General features: G+C 46.4%; 1 protein-coding gene and 1 long non-coding RNA gene across 5 annotated transcripts in view; one reads left to right on the plus strand and one right to left on the minus strand.

Moving 5' to 3' along the window:
* LPP (LIM domain containing preferred translocation partner in lipoma) overlaps positions 1–16761 on the minus strand; it is a 300501-nt gene that overhangs the window by 88376 nt on the left and 195364 nt on the right. For all 4 annotated transcript variants that reach the window (XM_083612854.1, XM_083612851.1, XM_083612852.1 and 1 more), the window contains one exon: positions 9006–9662. In XM_083612854.1, the coding sequence (XP_083468980.1) occupies positions 9006–9662 (657 nt within the window). The remainder of the gene's footprint in view (positions 1–9005; positions 9663–16761) is intronic.
* LOC310762302 lies at positions 4233–6215 on the plus strand. The gene is made up of 2 exons (XR_014547942.1): positions 4233–5006; positions 6045–6215. It is a non-coding gene; the product is annotated as an uncharacterized lncRNA (long non-coding RNA).

Consider the following 16761-nt stretch of genomic DNA (forward strand, 5'->3'; position numbering starts at 1 on the left):
AATGGGTTACTTGAGAGACAGATGTGGGAACTGTAGTTTTCCAAAGATGCTGAGAGGTGTTAAGGAGACCCCCTATCCCCTCCCCCAGAGACCTACAATTCCCAAAGTTCCCCAGGAAGAAGGCTTGATTGTTAAATCTCCTGGGAATGGCAGGGGTGTCTCCAAACAACTCTCTGCGCCCTAAACAAACTACATTTTCCAGGAGTCTTTGGGAGCAGCCATGAGAGTGAAGAGGCATCATAGTGCTTGACATGTGCAATGTCTGCCCAATGGAGGGTCACCTCTTTGCGACATTGATCTGCAAGAGGCAGCATTGGGTTTCTGCCGCAAGCTCCAAGCACCGGGAAGAACACTGCAGCAGCTGTGTTGCCATACGAGAAGAAAGACCATCTTCCGAAAAGCTTCCCCTCTGGACAAATTTTCTGGATCTGCTTCTTAAGAGGCCAGTCTCTCTCTCTCTCCCCCCCCCCCCGACTTGCTATTTGCGTGCGTGCGTGCGTGCGTGTGTGACACAGACAGGGTGGAAGGAAAACTTGTTGACAGCTAAAAGGTAAAAGCAAATATTGTATTTTTAGAGCACCGGGCTGACTCTGACAGGCGCCTTGGCTTGTAAGTGCCCAGGCCTCTAACGCTGAGCTGAGCCGCCGCTTGAAAAATAAAGGGAGAAACAGAGAGAGAGAGAAAAAAAAAAATACAGCCATTACATTTCCAGGGCACAATGAGTCTAAAATAGAAGATAAATAATTTTGCAGAAGCTGCCATCGCTCCTGGAGACTGGGGTGGGGGAAAAGAGGGGGGAACCACCCCAGAAATTCAAACACCTCCAAACCTTCAACGCTTTGATCAATTTCCTTCTCTGTTTAACTGAGGCTTTTAACTTTTTATCATACCCAAAACGAATAATAATAATAATAATAATAATAATAATAATAATAATAATGGGATAGGTTGGATAATGGGATGCAGGTGGTGCTGTGGGTTAAACCACAGAGCCTAGGGTTTGCCGATCAGAAGTTCGGCGGTTCAAATCCCTGCGATGGGGTGAGCTCCCGTTGCTCGGTCCCTGCTCCTGCAAACCTAGCAGTTCGAAAGCACGTCAAAGTGCAAGTAGATATATAGGTACTGCTTCAGCGGGAAGGTAAACGGCATTTCCGTGCATTGCTCTGGTTTGCCAGAAGCGGCTTAGTCCTGCTGGCCACATGACCTGGAAGCTGTACACCGGCTCCCTCGGCCAATAAAGTGAGATGAGCACCGGAACCCCAGAGTCGGCCACGACTGGACCTAATGGTCAGGGGTCCCTTTACCTTCACCTTATGTTGCATAATGAGAAGAGTCTGGCTTTCCCCGGGGGGGGGGGGCAGGCTGCAGTTTTGCCAGTTCTGCCACTGAAAGGATGGAAACCCACAGCGGATGTCCCTGGTTCAGATCTCTCCCCAAGCAACTCACCAGCTGCCCAGAGGCAGCCTGCTCCTCCCCCCACCAATGCAACTTGGCAATAATAGTCCCTACCTTGCAGGGTTGTTGCATGGATAACTGGGGAAAAAAATATACCGAGCAGAATATTCCTTGTTTTCAATATGAACCTCAAATATTGCCCTTTTGGACTTACTCAAACGCAGGTCTACTACCCAGCCAACAGATCCAAAAGTATGCAAGACACTGATGTTTACGGTGGGCACTGTCTAGAGAACAATTCAAATTCTTCCTTAAGCTAATTTAATTTTTTATATACTCCTTTTCATAGGGCACCCAGCCCTCTCAAGGCAGCTCATGCAACAAGGTAGATTAAAAGGGCAAAACACACACACACACACAACGACAACAACAGTTCAATTGAAAACCCAGCAGTAAAACAGAAAAAAATAAGATAAAGGGGGAAATAGCGGGGGGGGGGGGACAGCACTGGTGCTTTATTTGCACCTAGAAACTCTGGACCAGCTTCAGATTAATCAGTTAAAAGTGGATAGAAACAAGAGAGGTATTTGGAGGCAATTTGAAAGCAGTCAATAAGGCTGCCAAGAGAACTTCCCAAAGAAGGAGGCTCCATAATGATGGGTTCAAAACAGAGAAGTCCCTCTCTGCGGTACTTGCCAGCCTGATGGACTGTATTAGCAAGAAGAAAGTGCAGAGAGAGAAGTTTTTCCTCTGTTTCTCGTTAACACTAGAATTTGTGGACGTCCAGTGATGCCGAATGCTGGAATATTCAAGACAGACAACAGACAGGAATTATTCGTGTAGCGCATAGCTACTGTATTTTTGCTCTATAAGACACACCTGACCATAAGACGCACCTAGTTTTTACAGGAGGAAAGAGGAAATGCCCCGGTTTTTTGAGGATCAGCTCAAAGTTGTGCAGCTTCTTTTGCAAAGGGGAAAAGCCCCCCTTTTTAAGGATCAGATCAAAGTTGTGGAGCTTACTTTGCAAAGGGAAAAAATCCTGTTTTTATGGGGTTCAACTCACAGTTCTGCAGCTTCTTTAGAAAAGGAAAGGGAGCCGTTTCTACAGTTTCCAGACAGATAATCTAATTAGCCAGTCACATGCAGAACATTCAACAATGGAGGCATGGGAAAGGGGGTGGAAAGGGAGCCAGCGATCGACCACACATTCACTCCATAAGACGCACAGACATGTTAGGAGGAAAAAAGTGTGTCTTATGGAGCGAAAAATACGGTAAACTGTGGAACTCACACAGGAGGCAGTGGTGCCAGCATCAACCTGGAAGGCTTGAGAAAAGGTTGAGACAAATTCATGGAGAAAGAAAAAACTTATCAGCTGCTATGAGCCAAGATGGCTCTGCTCTGAATCGGCCTTGGTCCAGTATATCTGAAGGAGCGTCTCCACCCCCATCGTTCTACCTGGACACTGAGGTCCAGCGCCGAGGGCCTTCTGGCGGTTCCCTCACTATGAGAAGCCAAGTTACAGGGAACCAGGCAGAGGGCCTTCTCGGTAGTGGCACCCGCCCTGTGGAACGCCCTCCCACCAGATGTCAAAGAGAAAAACAACTACCAGACTTTTAGAAGACATCTGAAGGCAGCCCTGTTTAGGGAAGCTTTTAATGTTTGATGTATCACAGTATTTTAATGTTTTTTTGGAAGCCGCCCAGAGTGGCTGGGGAAGCCCAGCCAGATGGGTGGGGTATAAATAATAAATTATTATTATTATTATTATTATTATTATTATTATTATTATTAATCCCAGTTGCTTCTGAATCCCACTTGTTGGACACCATAGGAGGGGAGAATTGATTGTGCGTGTGAATGCTGCTTGGGGGTTTCCCAATGGGGGGATCTGCGTTGGCCCCTGTGAGAACAAGATGGTGGACTAGATGGGCCACTGTCCTGACCCAGCAGGCCTTTCTTATGTTCCTACAATGTCAGGTGAAGTCTCAGGCGCCAGGTAGCAGCTCGCTTGCAGGTTGCCGTGAAACCTCAGGCAATGTCTCACTCTGGTGCTGCAAAGCATCGAAGCCACTAGGTCTTTTTCTGTGTTTGTTCAACTTTGTGTCCCGCTTCCTCAAACAATGCGCAGGTTAGACTACAACCTAAAAACCAGACAAATTTACTTTGATGGTGACCAGACCAGCTTCGCAGCTCCCACCATGAACATCGCAGTTTAGCAGACGGAGAGGCATCGCCAGTGCTTTTTTCCTTAAAAAACGTTCAGGCGTACTCTCATTTTGACTCAAGAAAATCACCATGTTCTAGTTCAACTCGGGGAAAATAAATACAGTAAATGGATAAGGTAAAGGTAAAGGAACCCCTGACCATTAGGTCCAGTCGTGGCGACTCTGGGGTTGCGGCGCTCATCTGGCTTCATTGGCCGAGGGAGCCGGCGTACAGCTTCCGGGTCATGTGGCCAGCAGGACTAAGCCACTTCTGGCGAACCAGAGCAGCGCACGGAAAAGCCGTTTACCTTCCCACCAGAGCAGTACCTATTTATCTACTTGCACTTTTTTTGTGTGCTTTCGAACTGCTAGGTTGGCAGGAGCAGGGACCGAGCAACAGGAGCTCACCCCGTTGCGGGGATTCGAACCACCGACCTTCTGATTGGCAAGTCCTAGGCTCTGTGGTTTAACCCACAGTGCCACCTGCGTCCCTTCTGGATAAAGTACTGTACAATTCACAAAATGCTTAGGGGTATTCGTACCCCCAGAAAAAACCCACCTTACTGCAAACCCAGCTTAGGCTGAAATTGAATTGCATGAGAGATTTAAAACAATATATACATTTCTATATATATTAGGCTGTACGGAGGCACACATGCCCCTGAGTTTGCATAGGCATCAAAGGCAAGGTGCAAGCAGGAGCGTGGCAAGAGGCTCTCTTCTGCGTGACCTGCTTTTGAATAAACAATGTTATATTCCACAGTCAATTATCTCCAAAGTACAAAGTGTTCTGTTACCAAAAAAAGACAGTGAGCAGCGGCTGGTCTGAGAGGGCGCATCCGCGCACCGGAGCGAGCGCTTAATCTTTTGTGTTCCCGTATAATTTTATACAAATGGGGTTGGTTTGGAGGCCGCAGACAAGATCCTGCCATTCCCCTTTTAGCCCTATTATTCTGCAAAGCGTCTAATTGCAGGCTTTGGCGAGAGGTGCTGGCATTGCTAGGGAAATGAGAGAAGGTACGCTTTGCACGGCTCGGTAACAAGGCTTCCGAAAGGAAAGTGGAAAAACAAATCATGGCTTGTGCGCATCGAACGGAAGGGGCCTAATAAGGCCCACAGGACAAACACTCCCCGTTATTACAGCTTCGTTATGCAAGGAAATGCCTTCTGAAAATGTCTGGTTTTCGGGAACGCTGGCTCTCAAAAGCAATCAGAATCTGCAAGGCCAGATGCCCTCTTTCCTCTCCCCCTGTGCGGGCATCAGAAATGCAAGAGCATCTTGGAAGAAATGCTGGTCAACAGGTTTGTCTGCTCACTTGCACAGGAGCCCTCCTGCCATTTTCAGCAACCAGGACTCAGAAGCATTGCTTCTTCCAACTGTGGAGGCAGACCATAGCCATCGTGGCTGTTGTTTGGTCGTTTAGTCGTGTCCGACTCTTCGTGACCCCCTGGACCAGAGCACGCCAGGCACTCCTGTCTTCCACTGCCTCCCGCAGCTTGGTCAGACTCATGCTGGTAGCTTCGAGAAAACTGTCCCACCATCTCGTCCTCTGTCCTTCTCCTTGTGCCCTCCATCTTTCCCAACATCAGGGTCTTTTCCAGGGAGTCTTCTCTTCTCATGAGGTGGCCAAAGTCTTGGAGCCTCAGCTTCAGGATCTGTCCTTCCAGTGAGCACCCAGGGCTGATTTCCTTCAGAATGGAGAGGTTGGCTCTTCTTGCAGTCCATGGGATTCTCAAGAGTCTCTTCCAGCACCATAATTCAAAAGCATCAATTCTTAGGCAATCAGCCTTCTTTATGGTCCAGCTCTCACTTCCGTACATCACTACTGGGAAAACCATAGCTTTTACTTTACGGACCTTTGTTGGCAAGGTGATGTCTCTGCTTTTTAAGATGCTGTCTAGGTTTGTCATTGCTTTTCTTCCAAGAAGCAGGTGTCTTTTAATTTCGTGGCTGCTGTCACCCTCTGCATTGATCATGGAGCCCAAGAAAGTAAAATCTCTCACTGCCTCCAATTCTTCCCCTTCTATTCGCCAGGAGGTGATGGGAGCAGTGGCCATGATCTTCGTTTTTTTGATGTTGAGCTTCAGACCATATTTTGCGCTCTCCTCTTTCACCCTCATTAAAAGGTTCTTTAATTCCTCCTCACTTTCTACCATCAAGGTTGTGTCATCTGCATATCTGAGGTTGTTGATATTTCTTCCAGCAATCTTAATTCCGGCTAGGGATTCATCCAGTCCAGCCTTTCGCATGATGAATTCTGCATAGAAGTTAAATAAGCAGGGAGACAATATACAGCCTTGCCGTACTCCTTTCCCAATTTTGAACCAATCAGTTGTTCCATATCCAGTTCTAACTGTAGCTTCTTGTCCCACATAGAGATTTCTCAGGAGACAGGTGAGGTGATCAGGCACTCCCATTTCTTTAAGAACTTGCCATAGTTTGCTACTAGCCACCAATGGCCCTCTCCTTTCTGAATCTGTCCAAGGCGGCAGCAAAGGAAGTTGGCAGCTGAACTGCTGAACAAAGACGATTTGGCGTAGAGGAAAGAGATTTATTAGAAATTTGCAGCAGAAACAGTTTTGATGCAGGGTATTATCTGTTAGCTGCTTGGAGCCTCGAGAAGAAGGGCAGGAAATATTAGATTTTATATCTGCATCCATATGAAAAATGTAAGAATCAAAGAAAACTAACAATGAATCTTCAGAGAGTTCTTCTAGGGCTTGCGGCTCCAACTGGACCACTCCTGATTCCTCAGCTAACTGGAAAGATGAATCTGAAGAAAACTTGTCCCAAAGTTAAGTTAAGAGGGAATAAGAAAGGAGCATCCAGGGACTGGGCCTCTTGCACATTCATGTGCAGCACATTGCTAGCCCCCAAACAACCCACAATAAAGCTAACACTATTCTAGGCTGCATCAACAGAAGTCTAGTGTCCAGATCAAGGAAAATAATTTTCCCACTCTATTCTGCCTTGGTCAGACCACATCTGGAATACTGTGTCCAATTCTGGGCACCACAATTTAAGAAGGATGTTGACAAGCTGGAAGGTGTGTAGAGGAGGGCAACTGAGATGATCAAGGGTCTGGAAGGTTGCACTTCAAAGCTGCAGGTTTCAGTTGCTGTCTTGCTGTTCTCGGAGACGTTCTGCCCTCGCCTGCTCCAGGAACACACTGAGTTAATTAGCTGAATTATCTGCTTGAAGCGCAGGCAACCCCACGTTAAGCATCATCAGAGCTGCTTAAGCGCTCCTCAAGAGGAGAAGAAATCCAAAATCAACTCTGAGCGGGTGCTGCCCCATTGGGAAAGCCACAGGCAAAACTCTGGATGCGACCCTTTGACTTGGAACCAGAAGTTTGCTTAGCACCTTCCATGGACTGACTAAGGCCTTTTGTTCATGCAGGCTGGATTGTTTGCGGAGCTCCAGCAACCCTGTGCACAGAGTCATGGGATTGTAGAGTCGGAAGGGGCTCCCAAGGGCCATCTAGTCTAACCCCCACAATGCAGGAATCGCCACTAAAGAATCCCTAATGGGGTCATCTAACCTCTGCTTAAAAACCTCCAGTGAAGGACAGCAAGCACAGCAGAGGCACAGGGGAGCAGGGTGACACTCTGGGGCACACGGCAAGGTGATGATTCGGCACATGCAAGGTGTGTGCACCTGGTCTGCAAAAAAACCCCTTCCCCTCCCTATGTTGATGTTATTCATATCACCTGCACATACAAAACACATTTTCACGGTGGCATCAAAGGAGCAACAACTTTTCAGCCTGCGAAGGTGGAAATGGAAATTCCGATTTGCACACCGAAACGCTGCTGGTTAGATGGGGATGACTGCAAGTGCTTAAGATGGACATGGAAATCCCGGATTTGCCAAAGGGCAGGCAAAGCGGCTCTTCCGAAAACAATGTTTGCAAGGGTAAAAGCAACACACAGCCACACCTGGTCCTAAATCATATAGCAAGGGTGAACTTGCTGGCGCCTTTGTTTGCGCAGAAGAGGATGGGCTCTCCAAAGTTTATCCCACTTGAAAATCTTCTAGAATCATAGAATTGTAGAGGTGGAAGGGGTTGGCTTTATATATGGACCATGGGTTAGGAACATAAGAAGAGCATCTGGTGGATCAGGCCAGAGGCCCACCTAGTCCAGCATCCTGCTCTCAAAAAGGCCAAAAAATTGACTGCGTGAAATCCACAAGCAGGGTTCACACACAAGAGCAGACTCCTGCCCTATGGTTTCCTGGTCCTGAAAAGCACTGCTGCCTCCAACTGTGGATATGTGGAGCTCTTTCAGATTACTTTTCTTTGGATGAAGACTTTTAATATTTTGTATTTGCATGTTTGGATTTGTGCGTGGGGCTTCCTTCGCGCTTGAACCAGAAGCTGCAGTTAGGGCAGGATGCTGGAGCACATTTGCTAACAGGAGGAAGGGCTGACAGGCATATAACGCTCCTGCTCAGAGATCTTCATGGGTTGGTGATTTGCTACCAGATCAAGATCAAGATGTTGTTATTAGTATATAAAGCCCTTAACAACTCAGGACCAGTTTGCCTACAATATCATCTCACCCAACATTTGCCCCCTTGACCGCTTCAGTCGGTGGAATTTGTACCTCTACAGGGGCCGCATAAGACCTGTTCCACATTTGTAAGAACTTAGCCATTTTGTGTGGCAGCTCCTAGACTTTGGAACTCCCTGCCAATTGACAACAGGCAAGTGCCTTCACTGCACTCTTTTCAGAAACCTGCTGAAACCATTCCTGTTTAGACAAGCCTACCTAGATGCTTAGACAGTTGGTGCGAGTCCTAAATCTGTTTTTAGTCTATAGTTATTTTAACTTTTTGCATTGTTGTTGCTAATTCTCCCTGTTGATTATTGGATTGTGTTGTCTTTTCTTGTGAACTGCTTCGAGGGTTCTGAGATCAAGCAGCCTATAAATTTGATGAAATAAGTCAACAAATAAATAAATAACTGCTGTATTACTAATTATCCGAATGTGTTTCACACGTCAGGCTGTCTTCTTGCGAATCGCTTTGGGGCACCTCTGAATGCGTGAAGCGAAATACAGTGGTACCTCTGGTTGCGAACGGGATCCGTTCCGGAGGCCCATTCACAAGATGAAAAGAGCGCAACCCGCAGGCTGCGATTCGCTGCTTCTGCGCATGCGCGTGACGTCATTTTGCGCGTCTGCACATGCGCGAGCAGCGAAACCCGGAAGTAACCCTTTCTGGTACTTCCGGGTCGCCGTGGGACATAACCTGAAAGAACATAACATGAAGCGGACGTAACATGAGACATGACTGTACAGAAATCCAATAACCAACTCAACCGGCCTGTGGGACTCAAGACCCATGCCCTTCCCCGTTCCCCACACCCATCGCCGGGGTCGGACACTGCCTCTTACCTTTGGCTGCAGCAGAGGGGGCTGAGGCCCGGCGGCCGGTTCCGTGATGTAGGTTTTCTTGGCTCCGGATGCCGGGTACTGCCCTGTGGGATTCAGGGCCGCAGACCCGGGAGAAGGGTATGTCGCCTCTGGCTTCCAGGCATTTTGCGGCACGTAGGATGGATCCGAGCCAGTCCTCCCTCCGTAGCCTCCGGGGTGGGCCGGATCTTGGTAGCGGCCCTGGGGGCCCCCGTATCCATAGCTTGGCTCTGGGTGAGGGGCGGTTTGGGGCGTGTAGCCGTAATCCGTGGCCCGGGGCTGAGACGGCACATAGGGCGCTGGACCCAGAGAAGACGCTGGTTGAGCCGCTTGGTTGGGGGCCAGACTGCTATACTGGGGGGCTGGTGGCTGGAAGTGGGGGGCCGGCTGGGCCGACTTCACTTGCACGTTGAAGGTCGGGCGGTTCGGGGTGGAAGCCGTGCTGTAGGACGCCGGAACAGGCTGAGGTTTCAAGGTGCCGACCGGGGTCACAGGGATGGGCTGAGAGCCAGGCTTGGATGCTGATTTCTTGGTGGCCGTCAGGGGAGGCTGGTTTGGGATGACCATGCGCTTGTGGCCAGTGACCGGGGTGGCCATCGGCGGCGTAGCGATGGGAGATCCGCCCGGAATCCCAGAGCCCTGCATGTGGGAAGAGAGACACCAGCAACAGACCATTAATTTAGGTCAGGAATAACCTGCGCCTGAAGATTTGTCCCATTATGTACTGGTTTGTCCAAGCTAGGGACACGGGTGGCGCTGTGGGTTAAACCACAGAGCCTAGGGCTTGCCGATCAGAAGGTCGGCGGTTCGAATCCCGGCGACGGGGTGAGCTCCCGTTGCTTGGTCCCTGCTCCTGCCAACCTAGCAATTCGAAAGAACGTCAAAGTGCAAGTAGATAAATAGGTACCGATCCGGCGGGAAGGTAAAACAGCATTTCCGTGCGCTGCTCTGGTTCGCCAGAAGCGGCTTAGTCATGCTGGCCACATGACCCGGAAGCTGGGGTTGGGATAGATGACCCATAGGGTCCCATCCAACTCTAAAATTCTAAAATTCTGTGATTCCCTGAAACACCATTCTTTTTTAAAAAAAATATTGGAAATTTTACAACATAACACAAACCCCCCACAAGCCCAATACAGAAATCCACCCTCTCAGCCACCCTCTCCGCTCTCTCAGCCAATAAAGCAAGATGAATGCCGCAACCCTAGAGTCGGCCACAACTAGACCTAATGGCCAGGGGTCCCTTTACCTTTACCTTTTGCCCAAGCTAAAAGAGCTTAAGAGCAGCCTTGTTCATGAGGTCCCAACCAAAGATCTTATTCTGGGGCAATCAGAATAAGATCCACTCTTTGACTGCTGATTCTGGACCCTAAACCGTTTTTTCTATCACTGACTTTTTGTGCTGTGTATATTGCAATGTTCTTTTGCTGCTATGGCTGATGGCTGACGCAAAAAAAGTTTCGTTCATCATTCATGAGTTCCTGCAACTGGACTTTGGCTATCTAAAGATCAGTGAACTGTCCAAAAGTAGAAATGGGTCCTATTTTATACATTTCTCCTGGGTGACAGAACCAGTTAACAAAGGGAAGAAAAATAAAATATATACAGTGGTACCTTGGGTTAAGTAGTTAATTCGTTCCGGAGGTCCGTTCTTAACCTGAAACTGTTCTTAACCTGAAGCACCACTTTAGCTAATAGGGTCTCCCGCTGCTGCTGCACCACCAGAGCACGATTTCTGTTCTCACCCTGAAGCAAAGTTGTTAACCTGAAGCACTATTTCTGGGTTAGCAGAGTCTGTAACCTGAAGCGTATGTAACCTGAAGCGTATGTAACCCGAGGTACCACTGTATACAGTCGTACCTTGGCTCCCGAACGCCTTGGGAGTCGAACGTTCCAACTCCCAAGCAATCAAAAACCGGAAGTGAGTGTTCTGGTTTTCGAACTATTTTCGGAAGCTGAACGTCCAATGGGGCTTCCATGGCTTCCGGTTGGCTGCAGGAGCTTCCTGCAGCCAATCAGAAGCTGCGCTTTGGTTTCCGAACATTTCGGAAGTTGAACCGGACTTCCGGAATGGATTCCATTTGACTTCCAAGCTACGATGGTATAATTAGTTGTAAATAGGGAAAAGTGGACATTTCCTCCCATCTAGAGTCACCACTCACCCCAGACATTAAAACCCCAGGATTAAATTATATTTAAGATGCTTCTTGCATTGCAAGGGGTTGGGATAGATGACCCATAGGGTCCCATCCAACTCTAAAATTCTAAAATTCTGTGATTCCCTGAAACACCATTCTTTTTTAAAAAAAATATTGGAAATTTTACAACATAACACAAACCCCCCACAAGCCCAATACAGAAATCCACCCTCATTAAACGTGAACATAACATACAATAAGCATAACATACAACAATACAAACAACCAAATAAAAGACTTCTTTTATCCTGTATCTCGCCTCCTTATTTACTTCTTATAAGCTGTTTCCTTTATGAATAATTATTAAGATTTTTCTAATTATAACTTAAATATCCACAAAGTCTCCTGCAGACATTAATCGAAACAAGTCCAGGTATCTATTTTAGGGAACAGTTTTGTGAAGTATTCTCTGCATTTTCCCCATGCTTTTCGAAACTCTTGTCTAGTGTGATCTCTAATTGCCTCTGTTAATCTAGCCAGTTCAATATACTCTAACAGTTTGTCTTGCCATTCCTTTTTTGTTGGCACAATTTCTTTTTTTCCCAATTTTTAGCAATTTTCATTGCTAAAAATTCCTGAAACACCATTCAGGGCTGATGCGCGGTCTTCATTTTGGACTCTTGGGAGAAAGGTAAAAAAAATAAAAATCCAGGTTAAGCCAGGTTAATTTCCCTCATTTCTTTCATTTACAAGTTGCATCTGCAAAAAAGAAAAAGTGATTTGCCAGGAAGGAGAGATCAAGCTACAGAGAGATCAAGCTCTGCCTCCGCTGCCTGGGAGCAGTTTTCAGAGCGGGGGTTTAGGAAAGGGGTGTTAGATGCAGGGGAAAGTTTGGCTCACCTTTGCTTTAAACCCGGCGATAAAGCCACATTAAAGAAAAATGAAGGTCTTTTTGTATGTGTTTTTTAAGAGCTAAAAGGCATTGCCGGCTACTGATGTTTAAAAAGAAAAAAATCGATATCTCACTAAGGCAGAACAAAGCAGCCTCTGTCAAAGAGCCAAACTTGAAGGCAGAGGGATTTGGGATGGGGGGGGCTCAGAAAAGGGAAAGGGATTAATGCCAGGAGGAGGAGAAGGCATCTCAAGAAAGGTGCGGTTGGAGGAAGCAACAAGGAAATACCAAGGCACAGGTTTGCACCCTGAAATATTCCTTTTATTTGTTCTCACGGATGTGCGTGTTTCGTGTCAGCCTGTGCTGAACAGCTCGTGCAAACACATTCCCTCCTTGCAGAAAACCAGATTCTAGCAAGGGGGGTTATGAGCTGCCCTTCTCCTTGACATGCTGGCTTTCTAGGTGCAAGGACATATTTGCAAGGAGCAGAATTTGGGCCTGTGTGCATCACCGCCCCAGTCCTCCTGGCATCAGCCTGCACTCTGAAATAGCAGAGGGACAGATTGGGTCTGTTCATTTTTTATTGGTGTCTTGTATTCTTCCAATCAGGACACGGGTGGCGCTGTGGGTTAAACCACAGAGCCTTGGACTTGCCGATCAGAAGGTCGGTGGTTCGAATACCCGCGACAGGGTGAGCTCCCGTTGTTCGGTCCCTGCTCCTGCCAACCTAGCAGTTCGAAAGCACATCATAGTGCAAGTAGATAAATAGGTACCGCTCCAGCGGGAAGGTAAATGGCGTTTCCGTGCGCTGCTCTGGTTCGCCAGAAGTGGCTTAGTCATGCTGGCCACATGACCCGGAAGCTGTACGCCGGCTCCCTCGGCCAGTAAAGCGAGATGAGCGCTGCAACCCCAGAGTCGGCCACGACTGGACCTAATAGTCAGGGGTCCCTTTACCTTTTTATTCTTCCAATCAGTTGACCACATTTCCATATTTTTCAAAAGAAAGAAGTCCTCATGGAAATGTTAGCATTTTAAAGCGCCCTGGTCCTAATCAGCAGGTTTCTGTACGCTGTTTTGCCCGTTCTAATGCATTTTTGTACATTATCTTGACATATATTTTTAATGCACACTTTCCCTGGAGACATAAATTACACAGTTTTTTTTGGCAACAGGAACGAGGCAAACATCGCGAGATAGCTGTGTCCCTATGTGGACAGTGGCCAACACACTGAATCCCAGGACGCAGGAACATAAAAAAACTCCACAGCCTGCTGGGTGAAGCTAGTGGCCCATCTAGTCAAGCATCCTGTTCTCACAGTGGCTGAAGAGCTGCCCCAATGAGAAAGCCTCAAGCAGGATTCGAACACAAGACCAGCCCTCTCCCCTCTGGGGTTTCCAGCAACTGGCATTCAGGAACAATGTTGCTTCTGGCTAAGAGCCATCCATAGCCCTCTCCTCTTCCATGAATTTGTCTCATCCTCTTTTAAAGCCATCCAAATTGGTGACCATCCCTTCCTCCTGTTGCAGGGAGTTCCGTAGTTTAACTGTGTGCTGTGTGAAGGAGTCCTTTCTTTCATCTCTCCTGAATCTCCCAGCATTCAGATTCATTAGGGTTGCCATATTTCAAAAGAGTTAAAATCCGGACACAAAAGTTGTTGAACATTTTTTGGCAAAATTATTGAGCTCCCTCCCCCCTTTATTTGGCCAAAAATATGAAGTTTTTGGGCTTTTTAAAAAGGGAAATCACAAAAAATGACACTTCCAACATGGGTTGCCCTACGTCCAGATTTTCCCAGACGTTTTTGCTGATTTCCGCCTGGACGCTGCTTCCGGCTGCAGTATTCCAGATATGTCTGATAAATCCCAGGTCCATGGCAACCCTAGTGTCATTGGATGTCCACAAATCCTAATGTCAGCTTCCTCCCTTGTAGGGTGACCAGTGCCGGATTTACATATAAGCTAAACAAGCTATAGCTTAGGGCCCCACTCTCTTGGGGGCCCCCAAAAAAATTAAAGGGAAAAAACCTGGATGTACATTTCCAAAATATAAGATAAAAACAAATAAAATAAAACCTACATCCAGCGTTTGTGTTGTGTAGCCTCCTATGTTGTAAGTTTTGGGCCCATCTGCTAGCCTGCTCCCTAAAATATCACTGCTTTGCTCCTTTCTATATATAGGGTGCCTAAATTCTTCTTTTTTAAATGCTTTTTATTGATTTTCCAAAACAAAAATAAATAAAACATATACTCTTACATTCAACATTTATCGCGCCCGGACTTCCCTCCTTCCCTACATCGGCTTTCACAATTAACATCCACTCTTACAGATTCTTATTTACAGTCTGTTCACATCACAAGATTTATATTAACCCTGCTACAGTCTTTAAGCTTCTACAATAAATCTGTGTATACTCAACAAATTTACTCCATTCCTCTTTGAACTTTGTTACTTTTTGGTTCCGAATCTTATAGATCATTTTCGCCAATTCTACGTATTTCGTCTGCCACTCCATTAAAGTTGGGATTTCCCGGGTTTTCCATTTTTGAGCCACTAGAATCCTAGCGGCAGTCGTGGCATACATAAATAATTTGTGGTCCTCTTTTCTTAATTCATCCCCTGTTATCCCTAGCAAAAAAAGCCTCTGATTTCTTTGGGAAGGTGTATTTAAAAACTTTTTTCATTTCGTTATAAATCATGTCCCAGAAATTAGGGTGCCTAAACCTAGACAGCATCTTTAAAAAGTATAGACATCACCTTGCCAACAAAGGTCTGTATAGTAAAAGCTATGGTTTTCCCAGTAGTGATTTATGGAAGTGAAAGCTGGACCATAAAGAAGGCTGATCGCCGAAGAATGGATGCTTTTGAATTCTGGTGCTGGAGGAGACTCTGGAGAGTCCCATGGACTGCAAGAAGATCAAACCTCTCCATTCTGAAGGAGATCAGCCCTGAGTGCTCACTGGAAGGACAGATCCTGAAGCTGAGGCTCCAAGACTTTGGCCACCTCATGAGAAGAGAAGACTCCCTGGAAAAAAACCCTGATGTTGGGAAAGATGGAGGGCACAAGGAGAAGGGGACGACAGAGGACTAGATGGTGGGACGGTGTTCTCGAAGCTACCAGCATGAGTTTGACCAAACTGCGGGAGGCAGTGGAAGACAGGAGGGCCTGGCATGCTCTGGTCCAGGGGGTCACGAAGAGGCGGACACGACTAAACGACTAAACAACAACAACAACCACAAATTCTGCATGGACTGGTTGCAGGGCAACATGTGCAAATGGCTTGAGATCTGTCCAGGACAGCTGGGCATATAAAGGGCCCCATTACCTTCAGTGGCTTAGGGCCGCGTCAAACCTAAATCCGGCCCTCAGGATGACCCTGGGGCTACATGTTTACTGGTTTGCTGCTGTTTGCTTTCCCGGCTAGGTGGGAAGAAGCAATTCAGAAGCACAGATGTCCTCAGAAGCTGGAAATGCACAAATAATAGAACTCAGTTGGGTTCAAATTTATTGCTTTTAACCACAGGTCATTCGCAATATAAACAGGGGAAAGAGACGTAGTAACAAATGTTATGAGGAATAAATCAGAATGAAGCATAAATCAATAAGGAGGGGGGAGAAACTTAATTAAGGCCTGGCACTCGACCCTACAAACTGCATAATCACCGAGGCTGGCTCAGCCAGATATTTACTTTGGTTTTAATTTCCATCTTGCCATTTCCTATTTTTAGTTCTGAATGCAACTGTTAACCACAGCAAAACATTTCGAAAATGAAGATAACTGACATGATGAAGCTTCTCTGCTCTACTGTCTATGTTTGACTTGGAGAGCGCCATTACAGCGGTTGCGGCTGATTAGATTCTGGTTAAATAAATAGGAAGTCTGCCTTTCAAACACAGCAAAACCAGTGGCAAACAAGGTCTTTCCCTCCAAGATCTTGTCTTAGCGAACAGCAAGGAGGCCATGCGATCACAGGGAAGGATGGCTCAGAAATTTGGCGGCATTAAACCGCACATACTGAAAATCCCTTTATTAATCCCTACAGATGTTTTCTGCCGTCTGCCTGATCTGTACCTTCTGAAATAATACATGAAGTGAACTCAGAAAAATGACTTCGAAACTCAGAAAAATGCTTAAGCGAAAGTGTGTACCTTAGGTGAAAATATGTGCATCATTTGCACTTTGGAACTGCCTGCCACTTGACAAAGGCAGGTGCCTTTGCTGTACCCTATTTGGCTCTTTCTTTAAAAAAACAAACCATTTTTAAAAAAAATATAACTCTACCTTGTATTAGTGTTGATCTGTTCTTAGGCTTTAGCCAACTTTTAAAAGTTAATTCATTTAAAAATCACTTCAGTGCTGCAAATGGTTGCTTTTAACTGCATTTACCCATAATTTTATCACCTCTTTCTCTCTCATTGTAAAGTGCTTTGAGAGGTTGGCTTGGTTTAGTTTAGTTTTTTTTTTTATTAAAAAAAAAAAAACTAAAACCCTGCAGTGTGTATGAATCCTGTGAAATGAATGGATAAATAAAATGCTGGTGGATTTTGGAGGAACTTAAAAAAGAGAGAGAAAGAACTGATATTGAGATGTGGAAGAAACCAAAATCGGGAGATTCATCCATCCATGTACTTAGTGTCCCACTTTTGAATAAAAAATTCCCGTTTTCTCTTTCAACAACAGTTTCTTTTCACAATGCATGAGAAACAGA

The sequence above is a fragment of the Podarcis filfolensis genome (genome assembly GCF_964270895.1).
Source record: "Podarcis filfolensis genome assembly, chromosome: 5".
NCBI classification, from domain to species: domain Eukaryota; kingdom Metazoa; phylum Chordata; class Lepidosauria; order Squamata; family Lacertidae; genus Podarcis; species Podarcis filfolensis.